Source organism: Epargyreus clarus, unplaced genomic scaffold, assembly GCF_041222505.1.
Source record: "Epargyreus clarus isolate Ecla_fem2 unplaced genomic scaffold, WU_Ecla_fem_2.2 ptg000005l, whole genome shotgun sequence".
Classification (NCBI taxonomy): Eukaryota; Metazoa; Arthropoda; class Insecta; order Lepidoptera; family Hesperiidae; genus Epargyreus; species Epargyreus clarus.
In genome coordinates, this window is record NW_027332213.1 from 7,366,201 (window position 1) to 7,391,173 (window position 24,973).

Genomic DNA, 24,973 nt, shown 5'->3' on the forward strand with positions numbered 1-24,973 from the left:
ACTTAAGACTATGGGTTTTCGTTAATTTCGATTTTGGAAAAGCGTCAAAGTGTATTTTAAAAAGTTTTAAAATAAATTTTAAAGTATGTAAGTACTATATTTATTTCCGCTAATTTATGTCTACACATAAACAAAAGAAGTGGCTTTTTCCAGGAAATAATACGTAAAGTAAAATACTGTCTAAAACATACCTCATAGTATTAATACTGTAAAAGAGAAATAAATGGGAGTTTATTTTCGTACACCTTTCAAGTGCAAAACCTTTTGATTACTGCGCGAAAAATTTAAGGAATTTATTATTTCTTTTGTAAAAATGTTACAAAGAATGAATTAAAAATGAAAACGTTTTGTTACACTTATATTACTTTGGCATTATTTTCCAGGTCCTTATAATATTACTACGCAACTCTGAGCGCTACGCAGCGAGCTTTAAGTGCTACGACGTAGCCCTGTGTAGCGTGTAATGGCTACAACAAAGTTTGTAGACAACATTTTGTTTCTTTGAATGAACAGTTGCTGTTATTCCCTGTAATAAGCGAGCTTCAGTGGCTTAACTATACAAAATGCAGAGGAAGGATAAATTGGAGAACCTAAATTGAATTAAGTAAGATAATAATTGTAGAGTTGATTTTAGTCATCAAAGGAAAGTCGTAGCCATTTACAATCAAGTGGACTGCAAGCTCATTTGCTACTTCTATTTCGTTTAAAAATAAACTAAAATACCGAATTATTGTTATATAATGTTATTATTACATGTTAATAAATGTAAATATAAGGCATACCAACTTCGATTTTTCGGACACCGACACATATCTGACTAGCTTCAGACATCAACTTCTTTATGTCGGATGTGTACATATACATAGCAATGCTAAAGCTTAAAACAAAGGAAAAGTCAATCTTAATTCACAGGTGATAATTTGTAGCATAGTAATATTTTATAAGATAGTAGCTATCCCGGAAAACGTTGTTGCCATATAAATAAAAAATTAAGGGTGAACAACCCTTATCGCTTTAAGGTATGAAAAATAGATAGTAGCCGATTCTCAGACCTACTGAATATGCATATAAAATTTGGTGAAAATTGGTAAATCCATTTCGGAGGAGTACGGTAACTAACATTGTAACACGAGAATTTTTAATATAAGATTTATACAATACACTAAAAATAATGCTCTTTAAATTAGTTATGAGGCTAATAATTATGCACGTTCCAATAATTTTATCAATATAATAATCAGACGCACAGAAAAAAAAATCAAATACAATGTTTCAATTTATATATTTACTGTAATAACGCACAATAAAGGACTTTATCTAAACGCTATACAATACACTTGAAGTTAGGGATGGCAGGTTGAGCTCGATTAATCTTTGCTAAATTTAAAGCTCGCTTGGTATTAGGGTCAAAGTATTTTGAACTACAAAGCACTAAATGGCTGTATTGGTCTTAAAAGTCTTTTATCGTAATAGCTACTTTTAAGTTTCAATATTTGTTCAAAGACTTTTCACAATTAATGTTAACTTTTAATATTTAGTCGACTGTCGAGGGTAATGTTTTAGAGCTATCTGTTAACTTGATGGACATGTCGTAATTGTGGGAGTGACATATGTTTTATTTAAGCAATCGGGTTTTTGTTCTTATAATATTTCTGTAATAATATTGATTCTTAGGCAAAGGTGTATGAATTCAGATATCGTCGTTTTCAGATTTCCTTTTGTCAAATTTGTTTTTATAATATATGAATAGCAGAAGAGCATGCGGTCCACCTAATGGTAAGTGGCTACGTTCGCCCATGGATATCAGTAAACAACCCCAGATAGGATTAGATAGGATTTCTTCCTGAGGTCGGCCACAGGTGCGCTACTAACCCTGATGACTAAGTTGGAACCTCGGAAAAGTATGTCTCTCTTACCAGACCCTTCAAACCGAAACACAGCTGCGCTTAACACTGCTGTTATGAGGCAGAAATAGGTGTGGCGGTGGTGCCGCCGGAGTCGAACCACAAAGGGTTTTACCACTTTGAAAATTAACACATCTCTGCGTTGGATATTCCTAGATTTAATCATAATACGCCATTGGAGCAAGATCCATAAGCCTTTACCGCTTATGAATGTTATGCACGAACGCACAGAACAATCAATCAATCAGCCATTTCAGATATAATTCGTAATTTAGTGTGGTACTCTGGGGTGAGGAATGGATTTGTGGGAGGTAATATTGAAAGGTAAAAGAATGATGGTTAGTAAATCATGATATTTTAAAATATCTACGTAAGAAAATTTTGACATTAATAGAAGCAAATCACAGCGTAAACTAATAGTAACAAAAACCGTTAAATGATTTCGGATAGCACTAAAAAAGGATTATTGAATGTTGAAGATTGAAAATATCAAAATCCATCATTACCGTCAATGACAAACAATGGAGAGAGAAAGAGAACACTTTTTTATTTTATTACAAAGATCTACTATGTAGATAATAAAAAAGAGTATCTTTTACAAAGTCACGTAGATTTAATATGCATAAAACTAGATTTTTTATAATATAGGAGTAGCAGACGAGCATACAGTCCACCTGATGGTTAGTAGCTACTGCCGCCCATGAAAATCTATAATCAACCCCAGATCGGATTAGATATTCCTACCTGATGTCGGCCACAGATGCGCCGCTACCCCTGAGGACTAAGCTGGAAAGCCTCGTAAAAGTCAAATTTACTCATGTAATTGATAAAAGATTAAATATTCTCAATTATAGAAATTCTGAGTTCGACATGATCATTTTCCGTATTACAGTATAATACCTCCAACGTTAAATCGTATGTGCTAATAAATTTGGTTTATTCAGTTCACTTAAGCGCTATTCAAGAATGAATAATTATTACCATAGATTATCTAATTATCCTGTGTAATAGCAATAATCCTAATGCGCAATGTTAACCCGTGTGAATGAAATTTAAACTATTCATGAAATTTCATTTACACAGCCTACGGAACACGTTGCTGGCACCAATTACGCTTTTGTTTTGGGATGATATATGAAATTGTTTGGCTGAAGTCGCGGAGTAGCACTTATGTGGGAATTTTCAATGAGCTAATATATTATTTTAATATTAATTGTTAATTAAATTAATAATTGAGTTCTTTTGAAGGTGCTGGAAGCTTTTGTGGTTCGACTACGGAGGCCACCATACCGTCACACCTATTTTAACCAAACACTGTATATATAATAATAGTAGTAAATAGCACTGTTAAGCGTTGCAGTGTTCCGAAAAATGTAGCGATGGAGACATACTTAATCAAAGCATTCAAAGTTAGTCTTCAGTAGTTGTTAAAACCTAATAAATAGTTAATAGTTGATAAGTGGATTAGAGTGTGTATAGAGTAAAGATTTTCCCAAGACTTTTCTCGAATTTGTTTGTATTTGTCTGTGTTAAGTCCTTGGCTTGTAATAGTTTTAACACTATTATATAAGTAAGAATAGCATAACTTTCAAAATAGTTTCAGACCTATGAATAAAATAAAACAATTTTCTGTATAACTCTCGTAATTGTTTCGAACACCTAATACATAACCTCAATAGTTTCGCAATAGGCCGTTAGGGACAATGATATAGACATATCGTCTGTATAAATATAATTTTTTCCTGACACCAATTTGACATAGGTACCTATTAATTTTTATTCAGGGCAAGTCTGTATTGTTATCGTCGTCAACCTAGTATTGTTCGCTGGGCACGTGTCTCCTGTCAGGGTTCGGCCATAGTCGACTTGATTTGGAAGACTTATACACCTCTGAGAACTTATTTTTTCTTGGAAACGTTTAGCGTTTCTAGTCTTTTTTTAAGTTTGAGTATTGTTTTGTTTTTTGCATTATAGCTCATTGTAATATGTGAAGGTCTGCAAACGTAAATAAAATAAAATTGATACAATTTGAAAATCAATGGGTATTTGTTGTTTAAACGTTGTGATCAATTAGAAATAAACTAACCTCTCCTTCTAATATGATAATAAGTATCTCTATAAACGCCCTTTAAATAATTAATAGACAAAGCCATAAATTACCCTTCTCGCCTACCTCTTTTGGCATGTCTTAGAAACTATTAAGGTTATACAGAGGGGTTGAATCCATATTTGAAGATAATTTGATTAGAATCCCTTTTACCTAAACCTACAAGTACGAAGAGATTTAATTAGAAAATTTAAGGTTTTGTTTCATCATGTATTTAATTATACAATAATGCCTCATGTAAGATTTTAGTAATTAGATAGACATTTATAAGTTTTCTTTCATAGGAACTTATTAGTATGAATACAATATGTTAAAGTAATTAAAAACTAATAAGTATATATACAAAGGCTTTGGGACGAGCCGCTTTGCAGAATAAAAAAACACATTTGTAAACTCAAGTGTCAGTTATAGTTATATAATTATTTTATTATAAGTATTTTTTAAAGCCTGTTTCATACATTATTTTAGTACTTTTTTTGGTTAATGTTGTAAATAATTAAATGTAAATTATTTCCTAAAAAAAAAACAAATTAGGATTATAAATTAATATTCTATGAGAAGGGAGTAGAATTTGGGAGTACATAGATATACTATTCCCTTACTTACCATGAATATAAAAGGCGACTAAGGTATCTAAAAGGGGAACGGGTCACAATTACTTCTTGCCCAGTTCATCAGACTGTCCGGAGACCAACACGCATATGCACAAAAAGGGAGTACAAGAAATATCTATTTTATAAAAGACCTATATTAGAATTTTCCATGAATCCATTTGCTCAATTCCCATATCATCAATTCATCAATTTCCATAATTAATGATAAATCATATGAAGTTAAGTGATCGCAGAAATGTATGGAAGTTTATTTCCAACAAAAGTTAAAACCAGAATACGACATAGTACCAGAATTAGGAGTAACCAGATAGTAAGCATACATTAAAAGATAAATTACCTTACAGTTTTATAATATTTAAATTATAGTATAGAGTTTCTGTTTTCCATGACATAAAACTTCTCTATTGTATTTATTTAATTTCAGTTAATATTTTAAAAATATATTAAATGGAAAGATGACATTTATAATCATATGGTATATCTTTCAACCTTATATTAATTGAAGGAAGATTACCGATATTACAATGCAAAGTTAATTGCCTAGAACGTGATTCTCGTTAAGGCAAAATCTCTTGGTACACGTCAATCCAATTGTAACAAATGTTATTGAATACGTGAATCTAACAGTCAGAAGATATACAGAAAATACAAAGGATTTGCTTGCGACCTCATAGTGTTACAACAGTGTTATGAGACTGAAGTGACAACTTGGCGATTTTGCACTGTTCTGATTTGAAGGGTGTACAAGGAAGTGACATATACGAGACATATTACTTAAAGATAGCAATGCAATTAAGGTCCATGTGAGGTAGGACTCTAGTCAAATCTAGAATTGATTACATATGTCCAATGTTCATTTATGACAGGGGCCACTTACCATCAGGTGGACTTATCAGTTCACGTTTTTTTGTTCATTAGAATTGTTTCCATCCCCTAAAAAAGGCCCAAAAATAACTTAAAATAAAAGTCAAGAAATTTCTTTAACAACAATTATTTAAATTTCCTCACCCGGGTTTTAACCGGTGTCAAAATCTGTTTTTTTAGCCAATAAATCAGCGTGTGTACCTCCTTTTCTTTGTTACCTAGTATCTTTTACAAAACCTAAATACAGTGGTCGGTAAACCTCCCTGTAATTATGCAAAGTCTAGGGAAAATTTTCTACGAATTTGCATAAAATAATTATTATGATGATTTCTATCACACCTATTTCTACGTATTAACAGTAGTGTCAAGCGCTGCTGTGTTCTGGTTAAAGGGTATGGTAAGGGAGACATACTTTTCCGAGGCGGTCCAGTTTAGTCCTTAGGAGTAGCGGTGCATATATGGTCGATGTCAGGTTGGAATATCCAATCCTATCTGGGGTTGATTACGTATGTCCATGGGCGGCAGTAGCGTCAGGTCGACTGCATGCTGGTCTCCTACACCTATATTATATATAAAAAAATATATGTCTCATTAAAAATGTAATCTTTAACACAAGGTAAAAGTGTAAGTGTTATTGTTTATATTATATTGACCGGCTCAATGACCTTTTCAATAGGGTAAAAGTATTCTACTGTATGCTAAATTGCGATTTTTCAAATATTTTTTGTTATTCATAGTAAGTTAACATGGTATGAATGGTTACAATCCTTTTATATAAACCCTATTAACTACGGAAATCACTCAGTAAAACGGCTTACCAATAAACCACTACAAAACTTTTTCCACCGTTGGTATGTACAGTCGTAAACAAAACAATACATCCGTAACCCAAAGCAATATGTTTCTACAGCTGCAATCTGTATCTCCCGAATAGCTCGCAGTCGAAGTGAGTAAGAGACTGACATATTTCACAGTTCTTCGTAGCGACTTCCCGAATATTGATCAGCCGAATCTCTCACACCGCAGCGCCAGATGCTCGCCGAATATTACTTTTGAATAAATCTGCTGAACTTGTTACACGTACGTAGTCAATATTCGCCTGTTGTACAGAATGATGATCAGGCTGGAAAATTATGTCATTCTGCGAATAGGTATAGTTCTAAATACATATGGATTTAGAAGAATAACAGGCTTTAAACAACTATGATATTATTTTCGGCGTTACATACTATATATTTATGTAGTGTTGAAATCCCACGCAATATAACATATTACTGGCTTCCAATGCAGAATATTTATCGCGAGCAACTTTGAGCGTGTCAGTTCTCAGAAAAGTTTTCAAACGTACGAGTATCTAAATTCTATTACTAAAATAGTAAGTCAAACAATTCTCCGTCTCTAGGTGTACATTTTTATGTATTTATATTTTGTTTCATTGATATATTTCGTCAGACATGCTCATTGCTCATAGGTTCTTCTTACTTGAATGCCATTAATCGATCGAATAGTTTTACGTGCGATAGTATTGACTAATAATATACCTACGCTCATAGTCCACCTGCATTTGAAATAACGTGGTTTCCATAACTTAAGATAGCCATATCGAACAACTAATTATTTTTTCAAATCAAAGAGTTGATTCATTGTAAAAGCGTTCAGTAGCATATTTTAAAAAATATCTTATGAATATTCTGTGATATTCAATGTTTGAATAAAATTAAGTTCTTTAAACAGTACCTACCGAAATAATTAAAATTATTTTATTCTCAAATTGAATTCGGTTTGCAATTTTAAACAACGTTTATTGTGAGGAATTATCATTCTATGGCATTTATATACTTTGTGTAAATCTGCCTTTGTTATGGAATTAAGATATAAGTAGTTATAACTATTTTTCGTACTTTGAATTATTTTGTTTCTATAGCATAAGTAGCATTAGTACAAAAATCTTAAAAATCATACACCATGGTAAAAAAGAGTTACTTAACCGAAGTTTTCCAACTTAGTAATAAAACCGTCAGGGGTAGCAAAGGATTTGTCGCCAACCAAAAATTTAGCTAAAACTAACCTCATCTGGGGTTAAATGCAGATGTACATGGGTGGCAAAACCCACTTACTATCAGGTGGATTGCATGCTTATTTGCTACTTGATATTTTTAAAAAAATATAGTATGTAAAATATCGTACTGTATGTAATACGTACACTGTATGAATACAAAACTATAGATACAAGATATATTACAATATTTTAAAATATAATGCCAATATTTTAGGGATTAAAGGGTTGCGGTACTTAAGAATTATAAATAAAGCCACGTTTGTTTCCGAATATATTTTTTATTTTAAAATATCATAAAATGATATCAACATCTTAATTTTAACATTGATAAATAGTTATGACATGCTAATAAATGGGTTAAACCTGATATTCAAATATATACATATACATCAGATTGTTGATTTTTATTGTCATACATAAGTACCTATATAATACATTTTAGGTTATTATGAAGCGTTCAGTAGCATATTATTTAAGATGACTATGTATGTAATCTAAGCAAAGTAAATATATAAAATTGTTACATAGTTGTTATTTTTATATTAATATAATTTTTAAAAATTATTAAATATTATTTTTCTTTCATGTAGGTATACGTTTATGTAGGTATTAATCATACTGATTTTCATATTATTGTCTAGGCATAGTTTTATTTAAAGATCGAGTGTGTGAATGTCGTATCTACATGATCATTTTGATTGGTTAGAGTTTTACAAATATTGAGGTGTCTATAATTTAATTCATTTTGGTAAATACATGTGACAAATTATTATACGGTATTTCATTTAAAATACAACGTTTAATTTAAATAAATAGACATCTAAAACTACGGTGTTCAATTTTTAAGACTTTATTAAAATTGTAGTCTTAAAAGACTATAAACATTATTGTCATTTTAGTCCTTATCATATTTACTAGCAAAATTATTAAAATTTAATACACCGTATAATTATTATAAGTTAGAAATTATTGCACGCTAACAATGGTAATTAAAATATCAAATATATGAATTTTATACTGTTATAAATAATAAAAAATGTTACACATATTTTTCAATTATCATACAGCGTTCACAGCAGTCGTAATTGTATAATACAACGCAGTACATTAATTTTATGTAAACATTTTTTCTGTAATTAGTGACAATTTTAAATCATAACACTTTATATTGCATACAAAAATTCAGCATTCCAATATTTTACTAGCATTACAATGGAATAATGTTAAGAAGCGGTTGATTATAAAATGCCTTTTATACAATTATACATTAAGTAATACTATATCTACTATAAATTCTTTCTCGTTACTTACACCGTACATTATTGTATCTACGAGTCTGACTTCTCGAAGTCAAAAAACATTCGCTTTCTACGTTTTAACTCGTAAATTAACTTCAATGAGCCGAATATGTTACTTTATACCTATTCGGAAGACAAATTTATTATTCAAATATCAAATATTAGAGCCTAAAATGTTTTAATGTAGTCAACATTAAAATTTTATACATTATAACCAGAGTGAGTTTATAGGGTAATCGATAATTTAGAATGCAGTTGGGAATATGAAACCCTTTTTAAATTCTATACGTTATCGATTAACCATATTTATATCGTTTACCTACAAACACACTCTTATAGTCTATGAAGATCCCATAAAACTTATTTAGTATTCATGATCTAAAAATAAATTATACAAGTAGATACAAAATTAGGAAAAATACATTTTCGCAGATAAAGCACATCTGTCGTAAATATGACAAAATGTTCGTTGTAAAATTTAATAAAAAGTGTTTAAAATTGAAAAGTACAATTACAAAATAAAAACAAAAATATTTCAATAATCAATTACAAGATTATGATCTAAGTATACGATAGGATCAGTACAATCGTTATTTATGTTGGTCTGTATTATTATTGTCTTATTATATTGTCATACAAAATATCATTAATAATATATTTTAATCTTACACCTAGTTATCAAACAAATCTCATGTTATTTGACAAAATTAATTTATTATTCGTAGGAGCGAAGTAAATCTTCGGCGTTTAATGAAAATATTTGACATGCGCCAAATTCAAAATTTAGGTCCATAATTAAAATTTTACTGTAAGAATTAAAGTCAGTTAAAATAATTGTAAAATTGAGTATTGCGCCTTAACTTCAAAAATAACGCAAATACCTTAAATACATTTTATACAAAGGTGCCATATGTTGTTTGATATGGTAATAACGATATTCAAATATTATTTAAACTTTTAAAGGTTGAAATTCTGCATTCACGTATCAAGTTATTATTATTGTCTGTGAATTGAATTTCAACCTTTAAAGTTCCTTCATTATTGTCTTTATTTACTTAGACTACCTTATTTTAAAGCTGATATTTATTTTTAATTTGGGTTTGATTATGCTTTACATAACAATATCAACATGAGAATGTACCGACTAAATTGTTTACAACAATCTCCAAATACGAAGTTATTTTTAAAAGTTCAACAGCCATGATTCCATCACTACCTACTCCGCTAATAAAAAAATGTAAAAAAACGTTAATAATATAATTCGTTTATACAACGTTTGCTATAAAATTGGCAACGAAAAGGGTAACGACGGAGGCGATACTCCTCGCTTTGTTGTTGTAAACGACGTAGTGCCGGGGCGGTCCCGACGGGCGAATTTTTTGCTTCTCGGGCCGTTGCGCGTATTCATTATGGGTGTTATTCGCTCCGTGTGCGACGTTGTAATAATTTAACGCGTTGTTGATATGCACTACACGCATGTCGCCATCTATTGAGTTTTGGTGTTGATCCAGTTTCTTGAGGTGTCGTTTTGACGTCCGCGTCGTGGTCGCCGGCGTCGTGGTGGGAGTTTGTGTCGTTGTCGTCGTGGTCGTTGTTGTTGTCGTCGTTGTCTTTATCGGCGTCTCTGTTGAAAATGAAATGAATGATATTAATGCATGGTTATTTACACTGGGTTTAGATGAATAAATAATTAAATTTACGCATTTTCGTAGCTTAATGATTACTAATTATAATCAATTAATCTAATCCACAACATTTAGTGATACGCGTATATTAAAAGACACCCAAAAACAGTCGTTTATGAGAGGTAAAATGTTTTCCATTTAAGACAAGGAACCTTATAAATCTCAAAACCCACCTTTTAAGGTAACGTAGCCTTCAGCTTTCCCATACGCGTTGGCAGCCGAACACGTGTAATCCCCGAAGTCGCCTTTCTTGAGCCGAGTGATGGTGAGATTCATCCGTAAGGTGTACTCGTTGACCATCTCATTCGATATGATGTATTTTGAACTGTTTAATAACTTGCCACCTACGCATAAGAAAAATAAAATTAAAAACGGGAACTACGGATGGTGTAATTTAACTAAATTTAAAATAATAATATGTAAAATGCAATTTATCGTTCAAATCTTTATATATGTTTTTCTATTTTCAAGTATAAGATACATGCTACAATCTTTGTAATAAAATCGGATGATATTATTCTTGAATTTTGGAAATATTCAATATTACATCAAATATATTATAGACTTCCATAGCAGATATAAAAACATACAAAATACAAAACATGTTCAAAAACCACGTTAAGTTCTACTATGTTTATTATTATTAACTCCAAAATAATTTCTCTAAAATTACTAAAATATCTCACCAAAATCTAGATAATTCAGGGCTTGCGATTTCCCCTTTTCCCAGGATAATAAAGACTTTGGAGACGCTTCAACAATGCAATGCAGTGTTACTTGCATGTCCACCGATCGCATCACAATCGGTTTAGGCACTCGTATGAGCGGCTTAACTAGAGTAATAAGAAAATAATTACAAGTCAATTATAAATCGGTCACATCAACGGAACTTACTTTCGTACGGTAAGTGTCTGTTTCACATTGTCGGAATGAATACCCAAATAATCTATACCCAAATAACTTGGAAATATTCATTCTTAGGATGATTTTCGATCCCGGACTCGATTAGTCGAGAGCTCGACTGCTCAATCGCTCAAATATATGCAGCGTCTCAAGTGGTAGATCAGGAATATTTTGTTAATCGTAATTAACAGAGATCGAACTGATTGAAAACTCATACGAAGTATACATGTCTCGAAAAAAACATCGATTGAGTTTTATACTCTTCAAATAGAACAAACATTGTGAACGACGCCTCAAATACACAAAACTTAACATAAGATGAACTAAGTGTATTTGAATTATATGTTTTCGTAAGCTTCCGTGCTTACGCCCTTTAATAATAAATAATGAATCTATCAATCGAACAATTACTTCATACTACAGATTGTAAAATTTCAATCTTTAGTAGGTAAAATATTACTTCATTGATAAGGATAGATTGAGTATAAATAACGAAAGTGATTCTCTTTATTTATTTTTAAACCAATTCAAATTTACTTATATATATGTGATATGCTGAAAACATTTTGCTAAAGATATTACACAATCTTTACCCTTCGTTTATTTAAGAATCTGTAAAGGCAAATACTTACAAAGGACAGTGACCTCATATTTGCGACTCAAGCTCGGTGGAATGCCGTTCGCCGCAATACATAAGTAGCTACCCATGTCGGTCCGTTGTAGACCTTTGAGCGATAGCACCGACCCGACGTGGCCTTCTACTGCTAAACAACCAAACATATTTATCATTTAATAAAATTAAAATGATAGAAAACAAAATAGCAAAGAATTGTTTAGTTATTATTTAGCTTAGCTATCGAACGAGACGCTTAGCTTAGCTTAGTTATTATTTAGCTTAGCTATTCGCCAGCGTTTTGAGGACTCTTCCAAAAGACAGCAATTTGGATGAAGCTTATTTAATTATTTTTTCATTTTATATCTTATTTTTGAATTTCTTATTAGGTTAATATTGTAAATAATTTAATGTGTAATTAAATAAATAATTAAATGATATGTGCTATAAAATTAAATATTAATTAAAGAAAAGATATAGCTGATTCAAGAAGAGTTTCTTGAATCAGCTATATCTTTTCTTTGTAGATTGAAGTAACCAATACGCAGTCCTCTGGTGGTAAGTGAACACTGCCGCTAATGGACATATGTAACCAACTCCATATAAAACAGGGATTCTACCCAACGCCGACCACAGAAGTGTTGCCACTCCTTAAGGCTAAGATGATTACCTCATATATATGTCAGCCGATAATCACACTTCCAACAAGCAAAAAAACTGCTTCACACTACAGATACATAGATATGTATCATAGGTAGATATTAATTCAGATGGCTTGCATCTTGCTTTTATTACATGAAAGTTACTGACTACCAGGATAATACTTCCACGCCTTGAAACACCAAAGAAACTTGCATAACAAAAGATGTTGTAAAATCGCTGCTCAAACTAATAAGGTAAAACTATTTAAACATTGGTAAATTGGTTTCAAAGTCTGTACAAACTGATAGCGTTTGTAATTATGAGCAGACTAAAAGTTTTTATGAGCTCTAAAAAGTTTTGCAGCTGAAAATTGAAAAATAAAACAGAAATTCGTCGTCGTCGAATACTGTTAGGCTAATTTCACTTGAGTCGAATATTATTTGAAAAACTGCCAAAGTTTGTTTTGCTAAATTATATTTTACTAAATAGGCACATGGATTTAAGAAATGATAAATTGTAAACGTTATTTTTCTGAAATATATATTAAATGCACTTTAGTTTCAACTTGGTTTCAATTAATGTAATTGAATATAAGTATATTACAGATAAATCTGTTATATATGAATCATTAGGTAGGTACATATTATATTACTACGAGTATTTAGTCATAATACGTGATAGTGATATTCGATTTTGGCCACATTTGGAACAAGACTATGAATATTACAGTCAATTGTAAATTATGGAAAATGTAGTTAACTCTCTATTATTACGCCTGAAAACCTAACTTGAGCATAAACGATTCTTATTTAATGTTCAGAAATAGCAACATAACATCCAGCAAAAAAAACGCGCAAAACGACTCTACTAAATGATGCAATCCTTTATTCAAAATAAATTGTCACGTGAATCCACAGCAAAAAGCTACTACACAAATAATTATCGTCTCCTTCAATTTCGTCCCAAAAAACTCAATATCGTACACCTGCTCGTATTATCACGTCAGCCCCCATTGTTTCTATACAATATACCACATACCCTGCCGAATAGCACTTCCCATCTCACGCTTAATATACACGTGTATCGGATATCTAATATCCGTTTTTGTTAACTGTTTCTCATTGAAACAATATTATGTCGAATTTATCCTGTAATTGATTGTTATGGTGCGGTTTTAACACGAAAATGTAACCAGTTTTGACAATTGAAATAGCTGCGTAAAAAAGTGTTGCCACGTCTCCGTGCTAAAATGTCCCCTAAAATATTTGAAATGATTATTTATTTATTATGCAAATTACGCAGTATTAGTTATTTATTCGTAAATTTTCTCAAAAAATGATTTTATTTGTCAAGAATTCAAAAAAGAACTTACAAATAAGTTGTTTAAGGCTTCATTTAATTTCAAGGTGGCGAAGTATTTTTACTAATCCATGGCAATAATCCAATCCAATCCAATTTAATGAAATTGCCATTTTCTAAACTTTTACAGTTTATCAAAACTTAAAAAATAATTTTAATTTTTTGCCCGTTTGTGCAGACTAAGTTTGACTTTCAAAGTACCTATGTGTATTTTTGTAGAGAATAATTTATCGACAAAAGTTAATATTGGTTAATATCGGAGATCCCCATTCATGCATTAATCTTGTTGTGATTAGTAATTCTAAAATTAAGCACCAAAAAAAGATGTTTTATTGGAATGAAAGAAGATATGATTGATATGAATATAAATATTTTTGGCAAAATACATGAAAGTAAAAAATGACTGATAGTAGAGAACTCTCAGTACGCAAGTCCAACTCCCAGTTACCCGGTTTCCATTATTTACAGTCTACATATTTACAGCGCTCCATCGTATATTATTATGTAAAACAGTGACAGTTTATTTAGGTTTTTACAGCCATAATATCCATGCACTTAACACACAAACTGCGAGTAATAGCCTATATTTCATAAGCTCCGATACTAAACGCGTGTAAATAATGATTTGTACGCTTTTCGGCCAGTGGGGCGATAGTAAAAAGTGTTCGGTGGCTGGCACACGCGCCAATAGAGCCCGCGCTGCCAAACAGCTGCAACATATGATGTTTGTTACTGCGAAAAATTAATAGCTATCAACTTGTTTTTTATCTTAACACTTGTAACTGTAATTGAATATTACGAGTAACTTAACGTAACTTGCATTGATATATTCTACTTCTTTACAATCTGTATAATATATTTTTAATTGATTTTGCCAAGGAGAGAGATAATCTATTCGTCGCGTATAGGCATACTTTTTAAGCTTCAGAATAATATACCAAAACAAATTATATTTAAATTTGTACTTTGTATATTTTTATTATTGTTTAATTAACGAGGGCTGTATTAATTAGGTACATTATTAAATTTATTATTTAATGAATTTTATCTGATTTTCAAATAATTTTAAACATATTTTAGTTATTTATTTACTTAGTAAAAATAACAGCCTAGCATAATGACACAGTTAAACCTTTTACAAGAATTGTACACAAAAAGTTATAAAACACTACGAAAGCTGACCGGCAAGTGACCTGTTTTCAAAATGGACTCCGTTAGAGCTGCAATTAAGTGTTTATTTGCAGGTGGCAAAACTTTTCCACTATAATAATCACACACTAAAAGCCATATACACCGTCGTGGCGTTAGTGAGCTTTTGAATAACTATTATTTCTGTAGAAGTGCAAATAAATTCACTATACGATAGTTGTTACTGTTATTGCTTAGAGGTTGGCACAAGCGCGAACCATGCCGCGCTCTGCCAAACTATCATTGCTACAATATTTGTACGCTGACGCAAGAAATTCCAGAGGATATCATCGTGTACATGCTTAAATTATTTAAAAAATATAGTTGATTTTTTTTTAATATTTCAAAAAAATTAACAAGAAACTAAAAATTCATTCGAGTGATGTAAGATGAAAGAGATGTTTTCAAAAATCCTTAAATTCATCAGCGTACAACCGCAATTGATTCCTGTGAAAGTAGCTATTAATGGTGACTATCATCATACTAAACTCGTGGAAACTGATTTGTAATAAAGCGATAGTAAAAACCGCTGGTGGTTGGCACGCCAGCCTGTGCCGTGCGCTGCCAAACCACCGCTACATACGCCTGTAGCCGCTATAAATTAAAAGGCAGTGATTTTATGATGCCTATTTTAATACAGCAAAATCATAATATATTAAAAAAAAAAACCTTAACATACTAATAAATTTCGTATGCTACGCAGGAGTGATTAGTGTTCACTATCGCATGGATGCTCATTGCTCATACTAAATGCGTGCAAACTGTTTTGTAGTAAAGCGATAGTAAAAACCGTTGGTGGTTGGCACGCCAGCCTGTGCCGTGCGCTGCCAAACCACCGCTACATACGCCTATAGCTGCTATAAATTAAAAATTCGTCGCTTTAATACGCCTATTTTAATACTCAAAAAATTACAATGACATATATATTTTTAAAACCATCAAATAGTAATAAACACTGATTTATGTTATCTACACAGTCGTGGGCTTGACAGGTTTTATGCTCAATTACTTTATTATTGAAAAAAAAGTTATAGTTTTCAATTCATAATAACAATAATGACAATTTGTATTGGTTATTAATATTTTAACTATGTTTATAATATTATCAGATTTTGAGCAAAATAACAAACAAATTTTCTTATTAACAAGACTAAAAGTTATGCATGATAATCGACCGATAAAATGAAAATTTATTTTCATGACACGTTGATGTTGTGGATTTAAACTGTGTTAGTGTGATGGCTTTTATTTAACATCTTTTCACTGATTTAATTATATTGTTTGTAAATAATAAATCTGAAATCGAGATTTCTCTCTGAGATCGAGATCTGAAATCTGAAATTTTCTTCCAGTTGTAATTCGAAGTATGTTAATCACCATTCTCATAACGAGTCAGCGCGTCAAGCAGCTAGCGCTCCTGCTTAATTAACACGGCATCGCTAATCTCAGCGCACTTTAATCAAAACATTGCGAGGCAATTCGCCATTTAACGGTTGCTGTCAAATTAAATTTAAATGGAAACAATTTATAACTTTATTATGGCATACGGCCCCCGACCCTAAATCTCGGAGCGGACGTAAAATACTGCGAGAACGCTACGCGTATAATATCAAAAGCGGGGCCTGTATGAAATTGTGTTTTATTAACGGGTTATAAAGTCGAGCTGCGACATGTCGTTACCAACTTGTTACTCCCCAGTTACTCCCCGGTACTCCCAGCTACACCCAGCTACTCCAGCTTCTGCGTCCGCGGCTCGGCATCCGCCTTTATTTCTCGAGCTAATTACTCGTATATTTTCCGATCCGAACTGTGCTAAATTTTCTTTCAACGACCCCAATTATCCGCAGGCAGACAGTTATATTTTATTTTCTGAGCGAATTAAAATAACTACTTACTGCTACTGCCGTTGTTAAGTACAGTCGACGGCAGTAAACCATTTAAACCACTTTAAAATCCACCACAAAACTAATTTTCTTTAGTACAGAATAACATGCCTATTTTATCTTGAAGACGTATACAAAAATTACGTATGTATAATAAAACGACAGTATTATATCAAAGACGGAGCTTACTAATTAAATCGGAAACGAGTGAAGTTTGCACACTTCGTTAAGCTAATTTAGTGATCCTTTTGTGTTGTTTTGTAATAAGTAACTTAATTAACTTGGCTAAGACTGCCGCCCATCGCTTCGTCGCACCACGGCGACGGATAACTAATTAACTAATCACACACATATTGTGTTAATGGTATATTTTATACGAACAAAAAATATGTTTCTCATATATTGTAGTGTTAAATAAAAACTGTAAAGTTCGAGTTGATATCACGATCTAAAAGCTCTGTCAAACTAATAACATTTTTTTATTTGTTATAAATATTTTCTATGTTAGACTCTAAATAAAACATTGGCCGTTCACTTGTAGCAGTAATCACATTACCAAAGTCTTTTTAAAATCAATCTTTTCATGACATCAGTGTGGACATTTAAAATTTTATTATTACGAAAATTAATTGTTTCTACTTCTCATTCATGGGTATAATAAAAATGTGTTATTTCACTTAGCTTTCTTAACATAATAATATCTAATTAAAACAATGTCTAAGCTTAACCGGTTCCACATTGTAACTATTACAACGCCCTCTGTTTACAGCCGGTCGCCAATCTTTTGTTTACGCTTAATGGCTTAAATAAAACGGGTCAAATTCGTAAAACGCAGCTCTGAAAAGGTTTTAAATTGGCCCCCAGGGGACGGCCATTGAGGGCTTAATACATTCGAGTTAGAGTATAAATTAGAACGACGTTACCTACAAACAATTGAACAGACCACTGTTAAAGTAGTCCCCATATTGCCGTATACCCTACTCACCTACTCTAAGGGCGATTTCACATTAGACGACTTGATTCTGACTGTTCTCGGACGACAATAGGCTGACTGCGTATAGAGACGGGTGTACTTTTCCATACAAAGCACGTTTTTATTCGACTGCGGAGAGAAATGTTTTGCGTACGTACCTATGTCTCATTCTTTGGCAGGCCTAGAGCCCAAATGATTTTTTAGATCTTAACATATAAGGTGTTGTTGGATTTTACTAAACTGAGGAAATGCTATAGACTACATCTTTGAGAAGACGCGTTTTTTGTTTTTTTTTAATAATATCTCATTGCTGTACCTACTAACGTTTCTACTAACGGACACGCCACGGACTGCATTCGCATCTTCTGGAGTGAAGCGATTTTTTATTTGTGTGTATGTTGTAATTAATTAATTCGAAGGTGGTAGAACCCTTTGTGGTTCGACTCCGGCGACACCACCGCCACACCTATTTCTACAGCATTGTTAGGCGCTGCTGTGTTCCGTTTTGAAGGGTGTGGTAAGGGAGACATACTTTTCCGAGGCGTTCCAGCTTAGTCCTCAGGGGTAGCGGCGCATCTATGGCCGACCTCAGGTAGGAATATCTAATCCTATCTGGGGTTGATTATAGGTGTCCATGGGCGGCAGTAGCCACTTACCATCAGGTGGACTGCATGCTCGTCTGCTACTCCTATTTTATAAAAAAAAATAATAACCCAACCGTTCTGAAACCATACGGCAACATTCCGTGTCAAATCGTCTAATTTGAAAGCACCCTTATACCCTACTCACCTACTAAGGGTATGTCATTATAACAGAACTATAAAAGATAACAGCTTCGTCAAGGCCGATTCTCACTTAGCCGTTCATTTAATTTCCTGACCGAAACCCGGATGGCTACATCATTTTGTTTAAGTAGTAATTGAATTCTTTGAGAACGTTCTTTTTCACGGAAATGAATCTCGGCCCTGACCCCGTAGCCCGCTGAATTAAAAATGTTAACAAAATTTCAAAATATAATGTAACTTACTGTGTTTTTTCCGTTCTAGTACAAAGAACTTAAGGTGATCCTGTGTTTTGGTTTGCAGGACTTGCTGAGGGTGACAGACATACTTATCCGAGGGTTTTAATTTTGTCTTCAGAGGTAGAATTTATTTGTGGTTAGCCTTAAGAAGAACTCTAATTTTTTTTTTATAATATTGAAGTAGCAGTCGAGCATGCAGTCCTGATGGTAAGTGGCTACTGCCGCTAATGGAAATCTGTAATGAACCCCAGATAGTTAGATATTCTTACCTGAGGTTGGCCATAAATGCGCCGCTACCCCTGAGGACTAAGCTAGAACGCTTCGGAAAGGTATGTCTCCCTTACTACACCCTTCAAAACGGAACACAGCAGCGACTAACACTGCTGTTATTAGGCAAAAATAGGTGTGGCGGTGGTGCCGCCGGAGTCGAACCACTAAGGGATCTACCACCTACAAATCTAATTTCAACATTATAAGTTTTTGTTATGCAATGTGGATGAAACTATAACATTTATAGCCATAGCTATGCAACAGCGTTAATATAATGTAACTAAGATGAGTAACTAGGACCATAATATGATCCAATAGAGTCTAGGTACTTGATACAAATACGATTTATTACATATATTTCCATCACGTAGGCGGACGATACGAAGCTTGTATGAAGCTCATAAAACATTTACACGCCACATTTACTTATTCTTACATTTTATGAGACATGTCATGTTAAGCTAAGTTCCGTACGAGACATTTATCTCACTCCACTGGCAATTATTCAAAGAATAGGAAACCAATAATGCCCGAGACGGTATCGGCGTTTATTCTACATTCGCTATTCTTTCCGATATCTTAAGGCGATATCTTAATAAATCCCATAAAACTCCAATGTTTTAACCGCCCGAGCACCTGCTCCTGTTCGTATCGGGCTTTGAATGCAAAATTGTCTTGTTTCTTTTTACCACTTAGTCTCAGATATGAATAGAATTCAAAGGAAATCGACGTTTTGTCTCGTTCATAATATAATCGAGACGTAAGTGGATTTTTACTCTTACTCCGAACTAACAATATAATTCATACCCGAGTTCGAGTACCCGAGAGAATATTTTAATTGATTTTTTAAAGTGAATGAATGTAAGTGATTCTCTTTTTTATAAGATTTGACTAGCAAATGAGTATAAAGTTCATCTGATGGAAAGTTGTCACTGCCGCCCATGGGTATCTACGATCAACTCCATATAGAATAAGTATTCCCTAATGACTAACGACTCCTGACGACTAAGATACGGTTACCTGATTTATAAGCCAGTCGTTATCTACCGAAAGGCATAACTATTTCACACTAAAAATATGTTTGAAGGTGGTAGAACCCTTTGTGGTTCGACTTCGGCGGCACCACCACCACACCTATTTCTGCCTTATAATAGCAGCGGCTTCTGTGTTCTGGTTTTAAGGGTGTGGTAAGGGAGAGATAAGCATTCCAGCTTAGTCCTCAAGGGTGGTGGCGCATCTGTGGCGGACCTCAGGTAGGAATATCTAATCCTATCTGGGGTTGATTACAGATGTCCATGGGCGGCAGTTAACACTTACCATCAGGTGGACTGCATGCTCGTCTGCTACTCCTATATTATAAAAAAAAACGTGTGACAGTGGTACCTTACTATACAGGCTCTATTACCTTTAAAATCTAAGATCATTTGAAGATCCCATTTAAAGTATAATATTGTTTATTCTCTGTGCAGCGTTAAGTACTTGTTCTTATTTCAACGTCTAAAGCAGGCTTAAGAGAACTTAAAGAGCTTATATTTTTTTCCATTCGACAAAAACGTTATACTTTGCGAATACCTTTGCCCTCCTTTTCATTGTTTTACTAAAAATACTGATATTTTCCTGTCCTCGAAGATAAAACAAGTTAAGGGCGGTATATAACTTTTGATGTTAAGCTTTTTATGATAGACGCAGCTATATAATTATATGGAAATTGACATCGTATTGTTTCACTATATCGTTTATTATTTTTCTTACAATGCCTTGACTTTAGAGATTGGACAAGTATTGAATTCAATCGCGATTGCATGATAGACTTCCTTCGTAGAAGTCATGGTCAACCCTGTAATGTCCCACTGCTGGGCATGTGTCTCCTCTGAGCGTGAACGGGATTTAAGCTATTATTCGCCTCGATGGTCAAATGCGAATTGGTACAGTTCACACAGCTTTTGAAAATATAATTTAAAGAGCTTCCAGGTGTGTTTCAAGAACTGTTCCTTCACCATTACAACAAGTTATAATTATTTTTTAATACGCAAATAACTTTGAAAAATGACATGTGCGTGTTATTAATTTTAACCTCGACCAATTCAAAGGCTGAGTCTTTAACCTATCACCGTTTACAATACAGATTTTTCTAAACAATTGTAAAAGTTTACCTTTGATTTGATTGCCACTCTCATCTCTGAATAGGACAGGTCTTCCACCGTTGCGTCTCCAGTATATTGTAGGTTCTGGTACGCCGGTCGCTTTACAGCGCAGCTCCACGGATCCACCCTCAGGTGCACTGGCCTCAGAGCCGTCGTCATCCGCGATGTCTGGTGGTATCACCACTGCTAGATATCCCATCTAAAAAATAATTCGAAATTAGATCTCAATAACGAACCAAAAAATTGACCCCATATGAAAATTAGCAATTAGATTTAAATTATAATAAATAAGATCTAAAAGAAAATACAATATTTATATGCTAATTAATTTTCAAATAACCTGGATCTAAAGCATCACGTTGGATTATTTATACAACTGTAGCTATAGTCCGCGTAAAACTGCTAGTCCGCTCTGAATATAGAAATGAATCGCATCGCCAAAACAAATTGTATGATTACACCAGGTCACAACTTCAGGGCGGACTAGCATTTTGGCGCTAACTGTACTAATCTTAACACCTACTAGAAACTTTAAATTGGCTTGGAATATTTATAATGATATTCGTTTAGTTAAGAATGTATTGGACAATAAAGATATTCTTAGAAACGTAACAAACTATAAGATTAATTACATATGTAAACAGTTACCATTGACCAATATATTCTTGTTGCGCAACTGGAAACTCGCTGAGCCATAAAAGGTTTAATGACTGACTTTGTATATTGTAACCATATTCAATCAGTTTGATACACAAAACTTCACACAGCCTTAATATCTTTTTAGAACTCTCAGGCGTTCTAATTGTTAATTTCTAATACGCAAATCTAAATCATTTCTAATAAGATAAACTATGATAAGACAGGTATTCGTACTTGTCTGGTATTTGAATGTCGAACTCTTCCGAAATAAGAGGCCGAGGGGCCGTGGTACTCCAAATTGATACAAAGATAATACAAAGACTTCGAATTTAACTTAGTATGATGCCGATATGCCATTAATATCCCCGACTCACCAGAACGTGGTGAAGATAAAGGAAACAGTTATTACAGTGCAGTCGCGAGAAAATAGTCGCTTTCTCCACGTTTAATATCGTTTACTAAATGAACTCGTTTTCTACAAACATTAAGATATTCTTTCTATCGGCTATTGAGTTATTATTATCGCAGATATAATAAAATTAATGAGACGTTGCAGACCGTTCTGGTAAACATTTACCGTGCAGTTTATAAAGTCACCGAAGTTACGTCATGTAACATTAATATGTTATGTACTTCTGAAGAATTATTTGCTTACCTAAATTTACAACCAAACAAAACATGCAGAAATTTAAAAAATGCGATTTCAATTATTGTATTACATTCCGTTTACATAGTCGTACAGTACACTTACAATGAGTTTTTACGTTTTGACAAATATGACTGTTTTGGTATTTGTTTACGTATTGGCCCATACAATTTCAAAGTTCTGACACAATCCGCTGCTTGGAAATAGTATGGGCAAATACTAAGCAAATACCAAAACAGTCATATTTGTCAAAACGTAAAAACTCATGGTAAGGGTACAGTTTAACTAATTAACCTAAAAATATAATACGGTGTCTATCCATCCCAATGTCTTATTTCGTTCGTAGCGTACGTAGCGTAGCGTAGCACGATATTTTATAAATCATTGTTTAAACTAATTAATTAAACTATTAAAAACCAAACCAATATTATTAGTTTCTTGTTTCATGTTCACAATATTCATTTTCTCAATAGACAAGGGTTAATTAATAATAGCAAACTGCTCTTCAAACTTCATGATCTATTTGCGGGTTACTAAGTTAATACGATTACTTGGCCACTTGAAACTATTTCAATGGTTCCGACATAAAACAAATTAAGCAAGTCAATAGTAAATAGGGATTAGAAGGGATTATCTTCAGGGCTTAAGTAGCTGGGTAATTAATAACAATACATAAGTAAATGATATACATATTAGTAACATAAACTATTTCCTTGGTCTAATTTACAACTTTTATTATTCCCGCGATTCCCGCGTAAAATACAAGTCTTTGCGCCATGCGCGTTCTTTTTCATTTTTTATGCTAATGCACACAATTGTATAACCCATACAGCCAGTGACTATATAAATGGGCACTTATTTTTATAAAAATAACACATCATGAAAATAATACAAAATAATACAATAATAATTAAATAATTTCAATATATTGCTAAAAATATAAATTATTACAAGTTTACAAAGTTAAGCAATTTCGGGCGCGGTCAGAAATTGTATGGGTGACCACTAGTGGCTAAATTTATTTTGTGAATTAAGTTATCATTGGATAACACTCGGTAAAGCTTGCTCACCTTTAACCGCAGTTGTGCTTTTCAACTTATAACAAACCTTTCTTTCCATTTGATGAAATAGAAGATCTTTTCAAAAAGACATATCTCGTACAATTTATTAAGAACGATAAAAAATCCAATCTTAATCCCTTGCCCTCTTTTGATTCCATCAAATGAATTGAATCACAAAATGGAAGCCAACTCTCAAAGGAAATCTACACTACGTACATGACTCGAAATCAATGTTGCATGAAGAACCAAATCAATTGCAGAACACATTGACTTTGACAAAACTCTCGGGCCGCTTGGATGAACGTCCCCATGTGAGTGTTTGTCACGGCACCTGATAAACTGAGTCATTGAACATAAACTTACGACTGTAGAGCAAGTAATCGAATAGACGCCTACGCAAGATTTGATTTTTTTGATAGAATATGAGATATAGACCTATAAAGCAAATACGATTATTTTTAGATTCTTTATGTAGTGTTGTTTATGGATTCAATTAAGATTCTATTCAACTAAGAGTATATTCTTACATTAGCTCTATATTTTACGCAAGAACATTAAAACAGACAATCGAACAATAAGGTAAATTTATATAAATGCTAAATCATCACTAAAACGCGACATCTAACAGGAAATTATATAGAAATAGTCACAATTAACCACATTTGGAAAAAATAGGGATTGTCAAATCAGTACACAGTCATTTTACAAAGAAACTAAACAATAAGACTAATGCATCGAAGATTAAGGTAACGGTTTTAAAAACGACTGGCTGCACATTTGCATAACCAATAAACATCAGTAAAGAATTTTATAAGCGTAGAATTTCTTAACCAGCTAAACGGAATGGAGTAAACAAAGAAAGATTTTAGTTTAGAATTTGAAAATTCTCTTAATAAGTAATCTATTACATACTGCATACCCAACGTACTTACCGTAAAGCGAAAAAGGGAATGCACAATTGCTATACTTATATATAGGTATATCATTATTTTAGTTTATTCCGTCCCAGATGAAATGAGATTGCTACTTATAAGATGCCCATAGGTCGTCTTAGGATTATCCGTGTAGTTCCGGGACTAGAATAGGGCTACGGTATCCCC

At 32.9% G+C, this 24,973-nt stretch overlaps 1 protein-coding gene across 2 annotated transcripts in view; it reads right to left on the reverse strand.

Annotated features, from left to right (window-relative positions):
• Positions 1–7,879: 7,879 nt before the first annotated feature.
• LOC140758013 (lachesin) overlaps positions 7,880–24,973 on the reverse strand; it is a 139,082-nt gene continuing 121,988 nt past the window's right edge. For both annotated transcript variants that reach the window (XM_073093957.1, XM_073093956.1), the window contains exons 5-9: positions 21,537–21,726; positions 12,067–12,198; positions 11,218–11,364; positions 10,705–10,875; positions 7,880–10,470 (exon numbers count right to left, since the gene is read on the reverse strand). In XM_073093957.1, coding sequence (XP_072950058.1) covers positions 10,112–10,470; positions 10,705–10,875; positions 11,218–11,364; positions 12,067–12,198; positions 21,537–21,726 — 999 coding nt within the window. In that variant the 3' untranslated portion in view covers positions 7,880–10,111. The remainder of the gene's footprint in view (positions 10,471–10,704; positions 10,876–11,217; positions 11,365–12,066; positions 12,199–21,536; positions 21,727–24,973) is intronic.